At 27.0% G+C, this 17,921-nt stretch overlaps 1 protein-coding gene across 1 annotated transcript in view; it reads right to left on the reverse strand.

Moving 5' to 3' along the window:
* The window catches only part of LOC129961028 (putative polypeptide N-acetylgalactosaminyltransferase 10), a 295,335-nt gene that overhangs the window by 193,595 nt on the left and 83,819 nt on the right, over nt 1–17,921 (reverse strand). Inside the window, exon 2 of the mRNA XM_056074820.1 lies at nt 1,702–2,282. Within this exon, the coding sequence (XP_055930795.1) occupies nt 1,702–1,896 (195 nt within the window). The 5' untranslated portion in view covers nt 1,897–2,282. The remainder of the gene's footprint in view (nt 1–1,701; nt 2,283–17,921) is intronic.

Here is a 17,921-nt window from a genome sequence, read left to right on the forward strand (position 1 = left end):
TTATGGCAGCTTCGAAAATAAAATTAGTTATTGAATTGCTGGAGTAAGAAGTCTGATTATAGATATTTACTATATGAGAAATAGCATGAAATGCCAACTGAGTGTCAAGAAAGGTTTAAAAAATCTTATAACCACACTGTGCACGTCTTTAGCCATATAACTGAGGGCTAAACGTGGCCAATATTGGACGTTTTAACAGCGATAATATTGGGAAAAAAATCGCAAAAATACTGTTCGAACTTACAGATATATTAGGTACATTTCAAGTTACATTATATTATAAAATAATGCTCAATTGTTTCTTTAACGTAAAACACGAGTTTGTACTTTTTCAATGTGCTATATCACGTCCACTATTAATCTTCAATTAAACTTAAAATTAATGATATTCAATACTGGATATTAGTTATTACTTGTTAGATTAAGGTGTACGTACACACTAGAAGATTTTTTAAAAAATTCTAATTTTAAAAATCCAGTTTTTTCACATTAGGTCATTAATATATGTTTAAACTCATTTCAGTAAGAAAAAACCATATTACACTAATTATTAATTAATTAAATAATATTTAATGAGCTAATTAGCATATTTTTGAAACACGATATCTTAAATTTTAATTTGTACAGACACACAATTCTAGTTGGAAATTATACCTAATATTAGTCTTCATGTTGTCTGCCTCAATCAAGTTCTAAAAATATATAGTTTTTTTTTACAATTTTTTTCATCAACGATGAATAGAAAAAGCAATTTTTTTTCTGCAATTTTAACTTTTAAATAGCTATTAAAAATTTATTTCTATAAATATAAATTTGATTGAGGCACAAACATCCGCTATTTCATACAGATTATTTGATATATAAATAATTGTATTTGGTTAATTTCTTGTTGAGTTATGATTGCTTGAACGAAGCAAGATAGTGGAAAAATATCGTTCTTAATAAAATGAGTTTAAAAAAACCTGTAGCTAGAGTTTTTAATGAAACTATCTCAAGAAAAATAATTATAACTCGAGAAATATTTCGAATACTGACAACATCTTGGTATCGTTTAAAAGCTAAAAGATCAGAAAATATTATTAAGCAATAAAAAAAAAATATTCGATATTTTGAACGATTTTCGAAGTTTGAAGTGTGTACATACACCTTAAAGTAGAACAATATAACTCCATTTTGTCCTTTAATATTGCTTGTTTACTATAACCTTAAGCCTTAAACTGGATACTCCAATCCGCCCGAAGGCACACGGAAAAATCTGAATGACCCGACCTCAGCAAAAACAATACTGGCGGTAACTGTGGTTGAGTCCTAAGGGCCCTCACCGGCCACGGTACAACCTTTCCCTTGCGAAGTACGCTCTGTCATCGATGGGAGGAGACACGCGCACACTTTTTTCTATGCCCATCAAGGTGGCGAGAACCAATCATCATGCCGGAAGCTTCTCATCCTCAATTACGAGGTGCCCCCCCGGGGGATTTATTTACAAGGATAAAACTGTTTCATGCATGATAAATAGACTTGAAAATTAATTAAAGGTAAAATGAAAATTTTTAACAATATAGGAAGAAAATACTTGCATTTGAAAATAGCATCAATTATCCATTATGCAAAAGCAATTTTAATAAGAATTCACTTTGATGCAAGTGAATAAGATATGATTGAAATGCACCATTCAGAAATATTTTTTTCAAGTCAACTTACTTTCGGAGCTAGCCCAGAGAACCCAGACATCCTGGTCTGCAAAAGTTCGCTTCTATCATGGTCTACTGCTACCATCACAGACGTCTGTAGCTCTAATGATGTAACAGCAGCTTTCAGGAGAAGTCCTCCACAAAACACTGCCGCACAAATAGTCAGAACTAACTTAAAAAGTCTTTTTCTGTTACGACGCACCATAGCTGCTCCCAATGCCTAACGGATTCCTAGAATGTTTCCTGAAATTTAGCACTTTCATTAGGGGATGTCCAATTAGCTAATGGTTTATTTTAATGCAGTCGTGAGCAAACTCATGTTACCGATAAATCTATCGATGTTGGCAAATAATGGTAGGAGAATCAGCGTGAAAAATGGTGGCTTAAAATTAGTTATTTAATGAGAATAATGAATTAGGCCATGAGTTTTACGATTGCAATAATTTGACTTGGAACGTCAGTTCTCCGAAATACAACACTAGTCGTGACTCTTTAAGTTGATTACTCGACTTTTTCTGCAAGGCGAGGTTCTCATACAAGCACTTGTGAGAAAAATGACTTTCCGCCCATTTTCTTTATTGAGAACAGCTCCTGAAATGAAACAAAAAGGAAATATTAGTTTCTGTTCATGGGTAATAATTTAAGACATTCATATGAAATATTACTTTTTTTTATTAAAAAAGCTTTATTTTATGCATAGTTATATACGTATGCCATATGCTGTTGTTCGTTTATTGTTTGAAATATTTTAAAATCTAATATAAAATCTAATATATATAAATATTTATATCTAACTAGCTGGTACCCGGCGCGTTGATGCAGCAGAAGAAATAATTTTGCAAATATCTTTTGATATCTGGTATAGCTACCATGTTAAATTAGAAATGACAGAAAGAATTATATTTATTTTCCTTGTTCGACAATGAATACATTCATTGAAATTGAATGATATATAAAGGAGAAGTATAAATAATATTCATTCTATTTTTTACTTCATTATTCAAGTATATTATAGGGTAGACAGTATTTTTTGTTTTTGTTTTTCCGTCTTCAGCAAAAACAAATAAATTTCTTAGTTGTTCGACGCGTAAGTATCTAAAACACAACTGGCCCTGCGAGAAACATGGATTTTTCTAGGTTCAAAGCAATAAGTTGGCAAAGTTTTATCGCCATCGGATGAACACTACGGCAGTGCATAAAATACGAAAACACAAATATTCCTTTTCATATGTTAGATATAATAATTGTACTATGCTTGTAACCTACGCACAAGTGCAAGTAATAAGTTGACAAAGTATAATCGCAATCGGATGAATGGCGCGGCAGCGCATAAAATAGGAACAAATAAAAATTCCTTTTTATATATTAGATGTAAATCTAATATGTATGTATGCTCTTTTTTCCTGAACTATTTTATTTGGCATTAGAATGTGTCCGTAATGCGTGAAATTTAGCTTAAAAACAGGCGTCTAAAAGCAACCCCAGCATACTTCCTACAAATATTATAAAACTTCGGATCTTAAAATCTAGCTTTAGATATTAGTGTTGAAGCAAAGGCAAGTGATATCCAGTCATAATTTGAATTTTTCCTTAATGGCTTAGAAAATGCGCATGGCCTCCAGGACATAGTCCCATTTGTTTCGTTCCTTCATCATATTTAGTTTTAATATGTTACAAAAACACATAAATATTTGTCACTATCGTATCCCCTGAGAGTGTATGCTGGGGGAATACATGTCTTTTTCTTTCCCATCCATTGGCCAGGGTTGTTACAATAAATCTGCTGAAAAAAAATTAGGGCTACCAATATCTAACGTCAAATATTAAGATAAATCATTACACATTCAGAAGAAAAGTAAATCTCCGGCTTAAAAGAAAGAAATATTTCGTACAATATCTACTGGCTAGTTCATGGTAAAATGGTGTGTTTGAAAAAAAACACTCCAGCTTTTAATAAAAGGGATGCTTATTACAAATAAATAATTAATTTAAAATGTGGAAAATAATACCATCGATGATTCTCATTTTAATGAACACACTTTATCTTAAATATCGGCTCAATTCTTCTCAACGATATCGGTCTGAATTTTTATTTATTTTATGATTTTTTAAATACTATTTTAAGTATTTACTATTAATTATTATTTATATTATGGAAAATATTATTGTTTTAATTATTTATTTATTTATTTTATGAAAATGAAAATTATTATCTCTTGAAAACCTCGAAAAACTACTAGAGACAGAAGTCCTACACTCGTTAAACAAAAGAATTCTGATCAGACGTGCGGTCTGTATAGTGTTAATATGTACAGTATCTAAAATTTTCAGCTCAAAGCAGAAAGCAAGAAATATAATTTGTAAGGAAATCCATTCATTATTGTATTTTATATATTAATTTACAAAGGTTAAATTCTGGATTAAGTTTTTAAAATTATGTTAAAAGTGGTAAAAGTTAAAGTGGAAACCCCTTCAAAATATTTAAAACCAGATCTTTCAAAAAGTATGTAAAATTATAATTTTAATTGCATTTTATAATCTTAATTAGTTATACGAAAAAATTATAAAATAAAGCCAGCAGCTCAGTTGTCAGTTAAAGCGTAAGGAAATATAAACACTAAGAAAGAGAAATTATTGAAAGAAGTACATTTTATTATTTTAAATACAAACTGAATAAAATATTAGCAAATTTTTTTTATTTTGTATTTTCGAAGCATTATGAAATTTTAATTATTAATTTTTAGACAAAGAAAAGACAACCATTATTACTAGATTGAAATAGGCATGTAAAATCTGATTCACAAATACGCTTTTGCATAAAATTTAAATTTATAACTAATGATTTTTGAATTCCATTTCCGACGGTTACTAGATCTCATTGCTTTAATTTATAATTAAATATGAAGTTATCGACTTCGAATAAAATATCATAAAACTTAAACGACTTCAAATGAGGTTGAAAATTCAAAGATTCTCATGAAGATTTGAAAGCTAGAATAGAATTTCTTCTCTCTAATGAAGTTGTTTTGTCATAGAAATATAAATTAGTGATTTTGACGCAATTTATGTATTTTTCTGTTAACACATCTCCAAAAGTGGTAATATTTTCCCAATTATTTTTAAAAGTAGATTGAAATAATTATCGGAATAGCTATACAGAACTTTTAAAAATACAAAAGGTTAGTTATAAATTTGTCAAAAATGCTTAATTAAATTGTTTCGCTTTATTAGTTTCGTTAATTGTTATTTGCCCAATATTTTTGAATTGTTTTAATCAGAATAATGTAATTAATTATTAACCTTATTTATTTTAGACTTAATTCTGATTTCCGTTTTCCGTTACTTTCGTTTTGCTTGGGAATTGTAACTCATATTTTATTAAAATGCCTGAATATACTGAATTCAAGAATTTCTTTTAACTTACTGTATTTTTTAGATTGAAATTTATTTACTTTTTAACGCTTTTAGTAAGAAACTGTCTATAATTGCTGGTGTTCATATCAGTGAATCTCATTTCATTTAAATAAAACACAAAATATTTATAAATAAAACTAATTACATTTTTCAAAATGAAGTAATTCTCTCTCGCAAATCAAACATGCAATTTTTAGGTACATTTCGCTATTCTCTGTAGTTATTTTCTTTGAAATAATTAAGCTATTTTAAAACTTACTGCAAAATAATTAGTCTATATTCCATAAACTTTATAATTAATAAAAAATTAAATTTTTCACCTGATAATTCAAAAGACTGAAATGGTGTCTAACAGCATTCTAGAAGGAATACTGCACAATTCAAATTAAAAGACATTTTTTTTTACTGATATGGCATTATTTTAAATATTTCTTTATCTGTTTTAGTTTTAACTTAATAATTTTGGATTGTCTCTTACTACAATGACATAAATAATCGATGCACATGTATAGAACGTTTTATTTATCTTTTTAATGCCAATGGAAAAAAAAAGATGTGGTTTAAAGGTAGATAGCTACATTTAATAGTACAGAGTTATCATTTTTTAGATCGCAATCCGAAAAATAAAAGTTTGAGATCAACTAAATTATGATATTTTTATTAAATAATTATGAACATGGAATTTCATAAATTTACTGCAAAAAAAATGAGTCTTAGTAGTCATATCTAAAAGTGAAAATATTTTCTCTTTTATATAACACAAACTGTTTTTTAAATTTTTTTTTATTTTTTTTTCACATTTTAGTTTTTAGTATATTTTACAATTCATTAGTGAAAACATCATGATTTCTAGTGCTTTGCATGTGAACCAAAATTTGATTAAAATGAATAGATTAATCAGTAATTAAGTTCACAAAACATTGACATTTTATATTATCTTCGAGAATACATAACTGCGCAAAATTTCAGTACTTCAGGAGGTGAGCGAGTAATAATGTTCCAATTTAAAAACATGAATTAATTCGTGCTCAATAAAAATTCGCAAAAATTCCTGTGATATGACTTTGTATTTTAAGAATGAACTTATACAGATTTTGAAATGAAATTGTATTTTTTAAGTAAAGTAAATCCTTCCTTAAAATTTAAGATGTACTAAGCAAAATTTTCTTTTAAGTTTCTTCCTTATTGTATAAGAAAATGTCAAGCGACGCTATTAGAGAAAAACATTATTATAAAATAAATCGAATAAAAAGATGTAATCAGGAACCTTTAGCCGCAATGAATAATGATTTTCTCTATTAATAAATGTATAAATTATAGCTTAGTATTCTTTTTATTATTTTTTTATTAGAATTATTTATTATGTCGCAAACACGAGTTGAAAATGTTTGCAGTCATTTCTTTTTTTATTTATTTTTCGAAAACTTTGTACTTGTAAGACTAATGTTTTAGACAGAACTTTGTTCAGGAGATATGTGATTTCTCTGAATTCCATTTACTTTAAACAAATCTCGAATGTATTCTTTTATTTTTTGCTAGCATTGACAAAAGCGAAAACTTTTAAACAGATCAGGAAGGCCTTTTTTGTAAAACAAGGTATAGTTGTTCCCATAAAAAAAGCTTTCAGATTTATAAGGGCCAGTTTCTTTCGTCCCAGGAAACATTCGACTGAAAAGCTACATCCTGTTTTAAATGCCGCACTTTGGAATGTATAAAAGAGCTTTTTTCGGATACATTTCCTGATAGTATCCGAAAAAACGAAAGGGATACTGTTTCGTGGCCGTAGCTGACTAGATGGAGTGCAAAAGGGGAAAGTGCTTCTTAGACTGGAATGTTTATCTATAGCTCTCAAATATTTTTTCAGCAAAACTCAGGTTTCGATAGCGTTTCTTCCCTTCTGTAGCTCGGGGGGAAAATTTGAGGGTGTTTCGCTACCAGAAAAAAAAAAAATCGAAACAGAATACCATGCTATACATCTATAAAATCGCTCGTTTCATGGTTAGGAGAGGTTGAATGCTCCTGAGCTGTTGGTGGATCATTCCTCTAGCATATTTCTCTTCTTTTTTTATTTGACTTTTTCGCATTCATTTATTCCCTCCATTGCTTGCCATCTGCAATACTTTTCGCGACTCTTCGCAAGACCTACATTTGAAATGCATTGAAAATAATGATGTAGCAGACCTCCCGTAGCAGAGCAAGGACATAAAAATTTCTCATTTCGTGTTGGAGTGTCAAATACTTTGCTACTAGGATGGTGGATGTAATGTAATCGGCAACTTGTCACTTGTGAAGCTTCAGTTTGATCCGAAAGTACATTGAGAAAGGTATTTTTTTGTATTTGTTAGCTTTTGTTTGATTTGTAATGTATGAAGTGTCACTTTCTTAAAAGAAAATACGAAACAGATTTTTAGCATGAAGTAGAGATAAAGACTTTCTTTTCGCTGTTTGATAATTTATACTGTTTTTTGCCATTTCACTGTGATGCCTATTTTATGCTAAAATGCTTTCATAAAAGATGCAAATCAAGTATCTGACTTGAGATCATTAGTTATTTTTTTTATTTCCGTAACGATAACAAAATAAACGACGGCAGAATAAATGCGCAAAATACTGAAAGCTAATTTAATTTAAAATTTCATTATTACAATTTTTCGATATTTAGTCAACATGTCTTTTAAAAACACAGACTTTAAAAACTTAGACTTTAGACTTCTAAAGCGGTATAATTAATAAATATTCAATGTCATTAAAACTTAAATGGGCATTTTTTATTGTTTTCACTCAGTAAACTTTTTTCATGAGTAACTATAAGAAAATATTAGTTAGTGGAAGAAGGAGAAAAAAGTAGTCTAGAGTTCTCTTCCAAAGCAAACACTTAAATTTTTAATATCCCTGTCTTAAAGCTGATATATATGGGAATCTTTCCATGCGTCTCGAATAGAAGAAAGCTTGAAAAAGTTCATTTAGTGTATTCTTCAGAAAATTCTAATTAATTATTCAGCACTGAATTATGTACTTTCTCAAAAATTAAATTAAAGATTTTTGAAGGTTCACAGATTTATCGTTCCTCAGAGTAAAATTTTCTTTATCTCGCATATTTCTAGACTTTAACTTTCATTTCCATCAACTGCATTTGATGTTTTAATTAAATAATTTAGAAACACAGAAAAAAAATATTGAATATCTTGCTCTGAAGCATCAGAAAATATTTCGTTCAAATACTTTAAAACGAGAAAAAAAAATTGCGATATTCATATCAATTAGGAAAATGTTCCAATAAATAAACTAGTAAAAATTACAAAACTTAAAAAATGTTGATTTGAGAAGAGAGTAAAAATATTTTGTTTAGAACCACGTTTAAACGATAAAAATTTATTTCTTTTAATACCTTAGAAAATATGGGCTTGTTCAAAATGTTATCTTATTTCCTTATTTCCTTTTCATAGTTTTCAATTCACTTTCCAATTTGTATAAAAACGCAATTACAGTACAAATCTGTTTGGTATATAATGTAAATACTGATAAATAATATTCGATTAAGAAATTTGGGCAGTAAATTTTATAAAGAAAATATACTTGTATACTAATTACAGCAAATAAAAGTAAAAATGTAATATAAATTCCGCATCATTTGAAGTAAATTTCTCATGGATTCAAATAAATTAATTCTTATTAGTTTTATGTAGTTTTCTGAACTTTTCAATAACGAATAAAAGAGGTGCGTCCAGCTCCCAATTTCTAATTGAAATGAACTATCTTTCTTCATTTTTTAGCTGTTTTGAATAACATTATTTTATTTGCTAATTATTATACCTATATTATACTTAACTACTTAAATTATTAATCTCTTTCACGATAACTAAGATAGAAATTTAATAATGTTTGCAAAAGCACCGCTGGAAATCAATTAATATAGTTACAATAATGATTTTTATTATTTGATTTCATTTCAAAGAAGAAAATTCAAAACTCAAAGTGTCTTTGAAAAGATTTCAGGATTAAAAAGTTCTTTAAAAAAAGAAATTTCTTTAAATGGACTGTATTGGTAAAAAAAAAAGTTACTATAAGTGTTAAATGATCCGTACACATTAAAAAGTTTCTATTGGTACAACATCTCTAAAAATCTACTGAACTTTAACAAACCAGTTTCAAACAGTATATGAAAAAGTTCAAGGATAGTTTAAAACTATTTTATAATAAATATTACTGTAATTTCGAAGTTATATTTTAATTATTATAATTTAAGAACTTAATTTTTAGCATTTTTCTAAATCTATTTGCTTTGTCTTTATCGCTCTTTTACTTATCCTTTTTCTCCTCTTAGTTAATTGAGTCAGATATTAGTAGACAGTTGAATGGATATTCAACTAGATAAGGCAATCATATAGACAACATTCCTCTTAAATGATCGTCAATATTTACATTGCGCTTTCACTAAATAATAAAGTAACCTAAAGTGATCTACCTGAATTTCTTAGAACTAGACATTCTTTTTTCGGTTTATATTTGTACTCTCTCAACCTCTCTTTATTGGTTGGTGACTAATGGGGGTTAATGGATATCTTACAAGGCTTCCTTTATTGTACACAAAAATCACTTAGACTAAATCAATAAAGTGCGATCCCTTCTCGCAACAGATGTCCTTTCAGACACGGCATGAGGTGGTACGTCTTTCGTGTGTGTTTGCTTCTGGATACAAATGTCGACTTTATGTTTTTGAAAGTAAGGCATGTTGATCATGGTAACAAATGATGATTTAACAATTTAAGAGCCTAATGTTTTTTTTCTTTTGTAACAATTATATTAAGTTAATGTTTCCCATTCCTTATATTACGATAAGTTAAATTTATTCTTCATTATTGGTTTCGTCAATCTTGATTAAATAATCCTAATCTATGACTCAGTTTGGTTTAGAATATAAATTGATTGAGTTTTATTTTAAAGTACAAACGTTGTTCTTTGACAAAGGCTATCTGTTGGCAGTTTTCTACATTTTCTGCAAACGTATTTTAATAGCAGGATCCATCTTACTCTAAAAATTGTTTAAATCATCGTTTCATTTTACATTAACATACTAAAAAAGGTGATTCGAACAATTAAAACTTAATTCACCCCAATAAGGCTTTTATTGCCTACATAGGATCCTATTAAAAAGCCATAATTAAATATTGTTTTTAACTGAATTTCTGTATGTTTGTAATTTCCCAGATTTATAAAGAATTTTTTTTTTTGCATTGATCTTAAAGCAGTTTCTTTGTGGGTAATTCTGTATAATATATAATTAAATAATTTATCGATTTAATTTCTTTGGTTTAGAAAAGCAAATGATGGTAAATGTTCCTAATAAATATGTATGGTGATACTATTAACAATCTTCATAAATTTTTTGGAAGAATAATTCAAAAAATTTTCATTAATAAATTTTATTAGAATTTTATTAATAAATTTTATTAGAATTTTATTAATAAATTTTATTATTTATTCAGAAAAATTGAAGCATTGAGATTATAACAAATTATCTGCTTTTCATCGAATGTTAGAGAATAAAATTTCTTCTAATTGAATTTCATTATGAAATTTCATAACTCTTAAGGTTGCTTGATTTAAATAATTATGTATATTTGAATTCGTACTTTTCTAATTAATATTCATTGTAATCTGAAACTGTACATCTTACTTAATATTGCTTACTTGGAAACAGATATTTTATGAAACTCTTGTGCTTTCGTACTCAAATTTATTTTACTCATCAACTAACTATCATTTTTAATGCCGTTTTTTATGCATAGGCATTAATTTTGTTGGATAGTTTTAAATAGTTTTGTTTTATTCCTCTTGAATTCTTTCGTATTTGTAAAGTTCGGATTTTGTAATTGATTTTTGACTCACTTCCTGAAGTGCTAAAATTCAAAAAAAAAAAAAAAAAATCTTGAAGACAATGATTTTATTTGAATTTCGTCATCTGATAGTGAATATAATATAAAAAAACAGATTTAAAGATTTTATAATATTTTTGTTTATTTCCTGGTGGCAATCATCCTCCAGTGGCACATTTTGGAAAATTGTTGGTAACAAGATTTTATAATATTCATAATAATTAACTATGAAAAGTTTTGAAGACTGAATTTTGGAACATAAAATATTGATTAGTTCTAAATTATGTTTTTGTAAGGCACTATAAAACGAAAAAAAAAAAATTTTATCAAAAATTTAGATGCCAAAGCCCGATTATAAAAACTTAGGAATTTTTTATTATTATGTGTCACTTCTTTATTTCTTTACAGCATTATTGCACAGTATAAATTCACTCCCTCTAGATTAGTAATTAAAATTTTAATATAAACCTTTTAACTTTTATTAGTTTTTAAAACGTTTAACTTAAATTTTCGAAGAATTAAATTCTTTCTGAATGAATATTGATGTAACAGTTTGTAACAATTGCTATAACAATTGAGGATGTAAAAATTTATAACAATTGATGATGTAACAATTTGTAATAATTGATGATGTAACAATTTATAACAATTGATGATGTAACAATATGTAATAATTGATGATGTAACAATTTATAACAATTGATGATGTAACAATTTGTAATAATTGATGATGTAACAATTTATAACAATTGATGATGTGACAATTTGTAATAATTGATGATGTAACAATTGTTGAGGAAACTTGAAGTAACAGTTGTTTTCTTATTAGCTATCCCAAGACCTCCAAAATTCTAGCTGAAGAAAAGAGTTTCATAATTTAGTAATTATAATGAATATCCTATTATTGATTTTCCAGAAAATCTTTTAATTGATTTCCTACAAACAGACTAAAATACTTGTTTATATGAGTGCATTAGTCAGGAATTTAGATCAACAATAGTGAAAATTGATTAAAGTGCCAAATTCGATATTTACTTATATTAATCAGGACTAAAAATTGAGAGATGTGCAACGGCTGTCTTGATAAAATAATTAATTTAGAATTTATTTGTCTGTTTCTCCTGTGCACCATTTTAACACATAATTTAGAATTTCCTAAAATAGCAAAAGCACTGAAAGGCACTTAACGAATCACGCCTTCTATTGAAATGAAACATTCGGAAGAAGTCATATTAAATCCTAGAAATATCAGCTCCGTGAAATTAGATAATGCAGAGAAACAATCGATGGATAGTATCTGGATATTTTAAAAAGAAATTAGCACTTTCGCAACTGCTGACTTGAAATTACATAATTTAATTTCTGTTTCTGGTTATCGTTCACGGGAATATACGACATTTCGTAAGCGGTAGTTGGTTACTGAACAATCTTATTAACATTTGCGAGGATATAAAAGGAAAAATAATTAGACGTCGAAAGCAACATAGGAATAACAAAGCAATTTTGTGACACCAAATTCTCAATATACTTGCTTTATTTTTTATTTCATAAAGACGTTAAGTTAATTAACGATACTCTACTATGCTTTAGGCGTTCTATCTTCCTTTGACATTTCTTATTTTAGATTAAAATTCTGCATGATAATAGGTAAAACAACTTTTAGAATATAACAAAAATATTTTTATCTAATTTGTGAGATTAAATTTTTTTCCAAAGAATTTTTAATAAGTATTCTTTTTCTTCATTTTGGTTTCTAAATTGAGCCTATTTCAAAATGACTTACTCTAATAATTATCTTTATTTATTTTTTATGACTGCTTCTTCTTCAAATTCTTTTGGAAATCGATAATTTTTTTTAATATAATCAATGTTAAATATAATTAAACATAATTGAGTAATGTTAAATATAATTCAATTATAAAATATTTTTGAACATTGAGGTTTTTGAATTACTTCTTTTACAGATGTTTGCGTACTCGGTCTAGAAACTAATACAAATTTTTAACAAATTAATTATTTTCAAATGTTCTGAAAAAAAATGTTTAAGGATATACTGATGAGCTTAAGGCTTCTAGATGGTATTAAATATAGTTTTTGGTGAGTTTGTAAAGACAAAATTATTTAATTAATACATGTATATAACGGTGAACTTAATAAAAAACTTTTATATAATAAATAACGTGGAACTTAATTAATGCAAAATTAATATATAAGGCTCCCAGAACAATACTTATCAAAGTTAAAGAAAAACATTTTGCCTAGTGCTATATTTCGTGAATACTCATATGACTGATGAGCTTAAGGCTTCTAGATGGTATTAAATATAGTTTATGGTGAGTTTGTAAAGACAAAATTATTTAATTAATACATGTATATAACGGTGAACTTAATAAAAAACTTTTATATAATAAATAACGTGGAACTTAATTAATGCAAAATTAATATATAAGGCTCCCAGAACAATACTTATCAAAGTTAAAGAAAAACTTTTTGCCTAGTGCTATATTTCGTGAATACTCATATGACTGATGAGCGTAAGGCTTCTAGATGGTATTAAATATAGTTTATGGTGAGTTTGTAATGACAAAATTATTTAATTAATGCATGATTATAACAGTGAACTTAATAAAAAACTTTTATATAATAAATAACGTGGAACTTAATTAATGCAAAATTAATATATAAGGCTTCCAGAAGATCAATACTTATCAAAGTTAAAGAAAAACATTTCGCCTAGTGCTATTTTTCATGAATACTCATATGACTGATGAGCTTAAGGTTTCTAGATGGTATTAAATATAGTTTTTTGGTGATTTTGTAATGACAAAATTATTTAATTAATGCATGATTATAACAGTGAACTTAATAAAAAACTTTTATATAATAAATAACGTGGAACTTAATTAATGCAAAATTAATATATAAGGCTTCCAGAAGATCAATACTTATCAAAGTTAAAGAAAAACATTTCGCCTAGTGCTATATTTCGTGAATACTCATATGACTGATGAGCTTAAGGTTTCTAGATGGTATTAAATATAGTTTTTTGGTGATTTTGTAATGACAAAATTATTTAATTAATGCATGATTATAACAGTGAACTTAATAAAAAACTTTTATATAATAAATAACGTGGAACTTAATTAATGCAAAATTAATATATAAGGCTTCCAGAAGATCAATACTTATCAAAGTTAAAGAAAAACATTTCGCCTAGTGCTATATTTCGTGAATACTCATATGACTGATGAGCTTAAGGTTTCTAGATGGTATTAAATATAGTTTTTTGGTGATTTTGTAATGACAAAATTATTTAATTAATGCATGATTATAACAGTGAACTTAATAAAAAACTTTTATATAATAAATAACGTGGAACTTAATTAATGCAAAATTAATATATAAGGCTCCCAGAACAATACTTATCAAAGTTAAAGAAAAACATTTTGCCTAGTGCTATATTTCGTGAATACTCATATGACTGATGAGCTTAAGGCTTCTAGATGGTATTAAATATAGTTTATGGTGAGTTTGTAAAGACAAAATTATTTAATTAATACATGTATATAACGGTGAACTTAATAAAAAACTTTTATATAATAAATAACGTGGAACTTAATTAATGCAAAATTAATATATAAGGCTCCCAGAACAATACTTATCAAAGTTAAAGAAAAACTTTTTGCCTAGTGCTATATTTCGTGAATACTCATATGACTGATGAGCGTAAGGCTTCTAGATGGTATTAAATATAGTTTATGGTGAGTTTGTAATGACAAAATTATTTAATTAATGCATGATTATAACAGTGAACTTAATAAAAAACTTTTATATAATAAATAACGTGGAACTTAATTAATGCAAAATTAATATATAAGGCTTCCAGAAGATCAATACTTATCAAAGTTAAAGAAAAACATTTCGCCTAGTGCTATATTTCATGAATACTCATATGACTGATGAGCTTAAGGTTTCTAGATGGTATTAAATATAGTTTTTTGGTGATTTTGTAATGACAAAATTATTTAATTAATGCATGATTATAACAGTGAACTTAATAAAAAACTTTTATATAATAAATAACGTGGAACTTAATTAATGCAAAATTAATATATAAGGCTTCCAGAAGATCAATACTTATCAAAGTTAAAGAAAAACATTTCGCCTAGTGCTATATTTCGTGAATACTCATATGACTGATGAGCTTAAGGTTTCTAGATGGTATTAAATATAGTTTTTTGGTGAGTTTGTAAAGACAAAATTATTTAATTAATACATGTATATAACGGTGAACTTAATAAAAAACTTTTATATAATAAATAACGTGGAACTTAATTAATGCAAAATTAATATATAAGGCTCCCAGAACAATACTTATCAAAGTTAAAGAAAAACATTTTGCCTAGTGCTATATTTCGTGAATACTCATATGACTGATGAGCTTAAGGCTTCTAGATGGTATTAAATATAGTTTATGGTGAGTTTGTAAAGACAAAATTATTTAATTAATACATGTATATAACGGTGAACTTAATAAAAAACTTTTATATAATAAATAACGTGGAACTTAATTAATGCAAAATTAATATATAAGGCTCCCAGAACAATACTTATCAAAGTTAAAGAAAAACTTTTTGCCTAGTGCTATATTTCGTGAATACTCATATGACTGATGAGCGTAAGGCTTCTAGATGGTATTAAATATAGTTTATGGTGAGTTTGTAATGACAAAATTATTTAATTAATGCATGATTATAACAGTGAACTTAATAAAAAACTTTTATATAATAAATAACGTGGAACTTAATTAATGCAAAATTAATATATAAGGCTTCCAGAAGATCAATACTTATCAAAGTTAAAGAAAAACATTTCGCCTAGTGCTATATTTCATGAATACTCATATGACTGATGAGCTTAAGGTTTCTAGATGGTATTAAATATAGTTTTTTGGTGATTTTGTAATGACAAAATTATTTAATTAATGCATGATTATAACAGTGAACTTAATAAAAAACTTTTATATAATAAATAACGTGGAACTTAATTAATGCAAAATTAATATATAAGGCTTCCAGAAGATCAATACTTATCAAAGTTAAAGAAAAACCTTTCGCCTAGTGCTATATTTCGTGAATACTCATATGACTGATGAGCTTAAGGTTTCTAGATGGTATTAAATATAGTTTTTTGGTGATTTTGTAATGACAAAATTATTTAATTAATGCATGATTATAACAGTGAACTTAATAAAAAACTTTTATATAATAAATAACGTGGAACTTAATTAATGCAAAATTAATATATAAGGCTTCCAGAAGATCAATACTTATCAAAGTTAAAGAAAAACATTTCGCCTAGTGCTATATTTCGTGAATACTCATATGACTGATGAGCTTAAGGTTTCTAGATGGTATTAAATATAGTTTTTTGGTGATTTTGTAATGACAAAATTATTTAATTAATGCATGATTATAACAGTGAACTTAATAAAAAACTTTTATATAATAAATAACGTGGAACTTAATTAATGCAAAATTAATATATGTGGCTTCCAGAAGATCGATACTTATCAAAATTATAGGAAAACATTCCGCACAGTGCTATATTTTGTGAATACTCAGATATATGATTACAGAAGAATGTTATTGTATAAAAATACAATTTGTATTGTATACAAATACAAATTTGTTATTGAAATGAAATAACGAACTTGAATCTCTGGAAAACTCGAAAGTATTTAAGTGCTGGGCAATAAAACAGAAGCAAAATGCATATTGTTTTGAAAAAAATCATATTAGTTAAAAATATTTTAAATTGAATGCTACTGAATTATTTTCGAAAGCGACAATAATTATGAATGACGCACTTGTGAAAAAAAAGTGGTTGCATGTTGCATGTTGACGTCAGGATAAGAGTGACGTAATCAATGTTTTAAACCCAATTTCCGCTTACAATAGAATTCAAAATCAAATATGACAACTGTAGAGAGAAAAAAAGATATCCCGAATTCTGACTAGTAAACCTTCAATTTAATGATGACAATTTGAAAGAAATAATACTACAAAATTATTTTGAATTCATGTTTACTGATTGCTTTTGACAGTTATTGAAGTAATGATAAATATTAAGAATTTTATTACAATTCGTTTTGAAGTTCTCAATTCCGTGGATTTGTTCTTTCTTGATATTTCACATCTGAATTTCGATTAAAAATATTTTATTCAATTTATTATATTCATATGAAGTATTCAATTTGTTCACGGACTATTGGAAGCTAGATTCATACTCCTAAAGATTTACAATTCACTCAATTACAGACAATTTGAGAATAAAGAAATGAATGAATAAAATTATGGATATCTGGATTGGCTTAAAATATATACTTTCATTCAAGTTACACATTCATTTACATTCTTACACTTACATTCATGTTAAAGGTTTTTTTCTCCTTGCACAATTTGATTTTTTCTAGGAGCTGATTGGAAATTTGTTTTTTGATAAATGCGCGATTATCTGATTCAAATAAAAAGGTATATATAGAAAAGCACCACCAAGAAGCATGAAAATATTACCATTAATTTTAATTGAATCTCAAGGCCTAATATAGTTATGGAAATCATTCTCTGTTAGTATAGTACATGGTGTCCAAGAAGTTTGATAACGGTTAACTACCCTTCCCTTCAAGAGAAAACACGAAACAAATCAGCAAAAACACATAGAATATTCACAAAAATCATCACTTGCAGAGACGAACAAAACTCACATAAACAAATTGATAATTAAACAAAAGTAACAACACAATAAACAAGCACTTAGCACCATCAGTTCATAGTGCAATCAGCATTTGAAAGAGATAATTGATTATACCACTTCAGCTTTTCGTGTTTATATGGGTTTCTCGATAGAACATGGAATTTTCCAGAATTCTCAGATCTCG

This window comes from Argiope bruennichi, chromosome X2, assembly GCF_947563725.1.
Source record: "Argiope bruennichi chromosome X2, qqArgBrue1.1, whole genome shotgun sequence".
Lineage (NCBI taxonomy): Eukaryota > Metazoa > Arthropoda > Arachnida > Araneae > Araneidae > Argiope > Argiope bruennichi.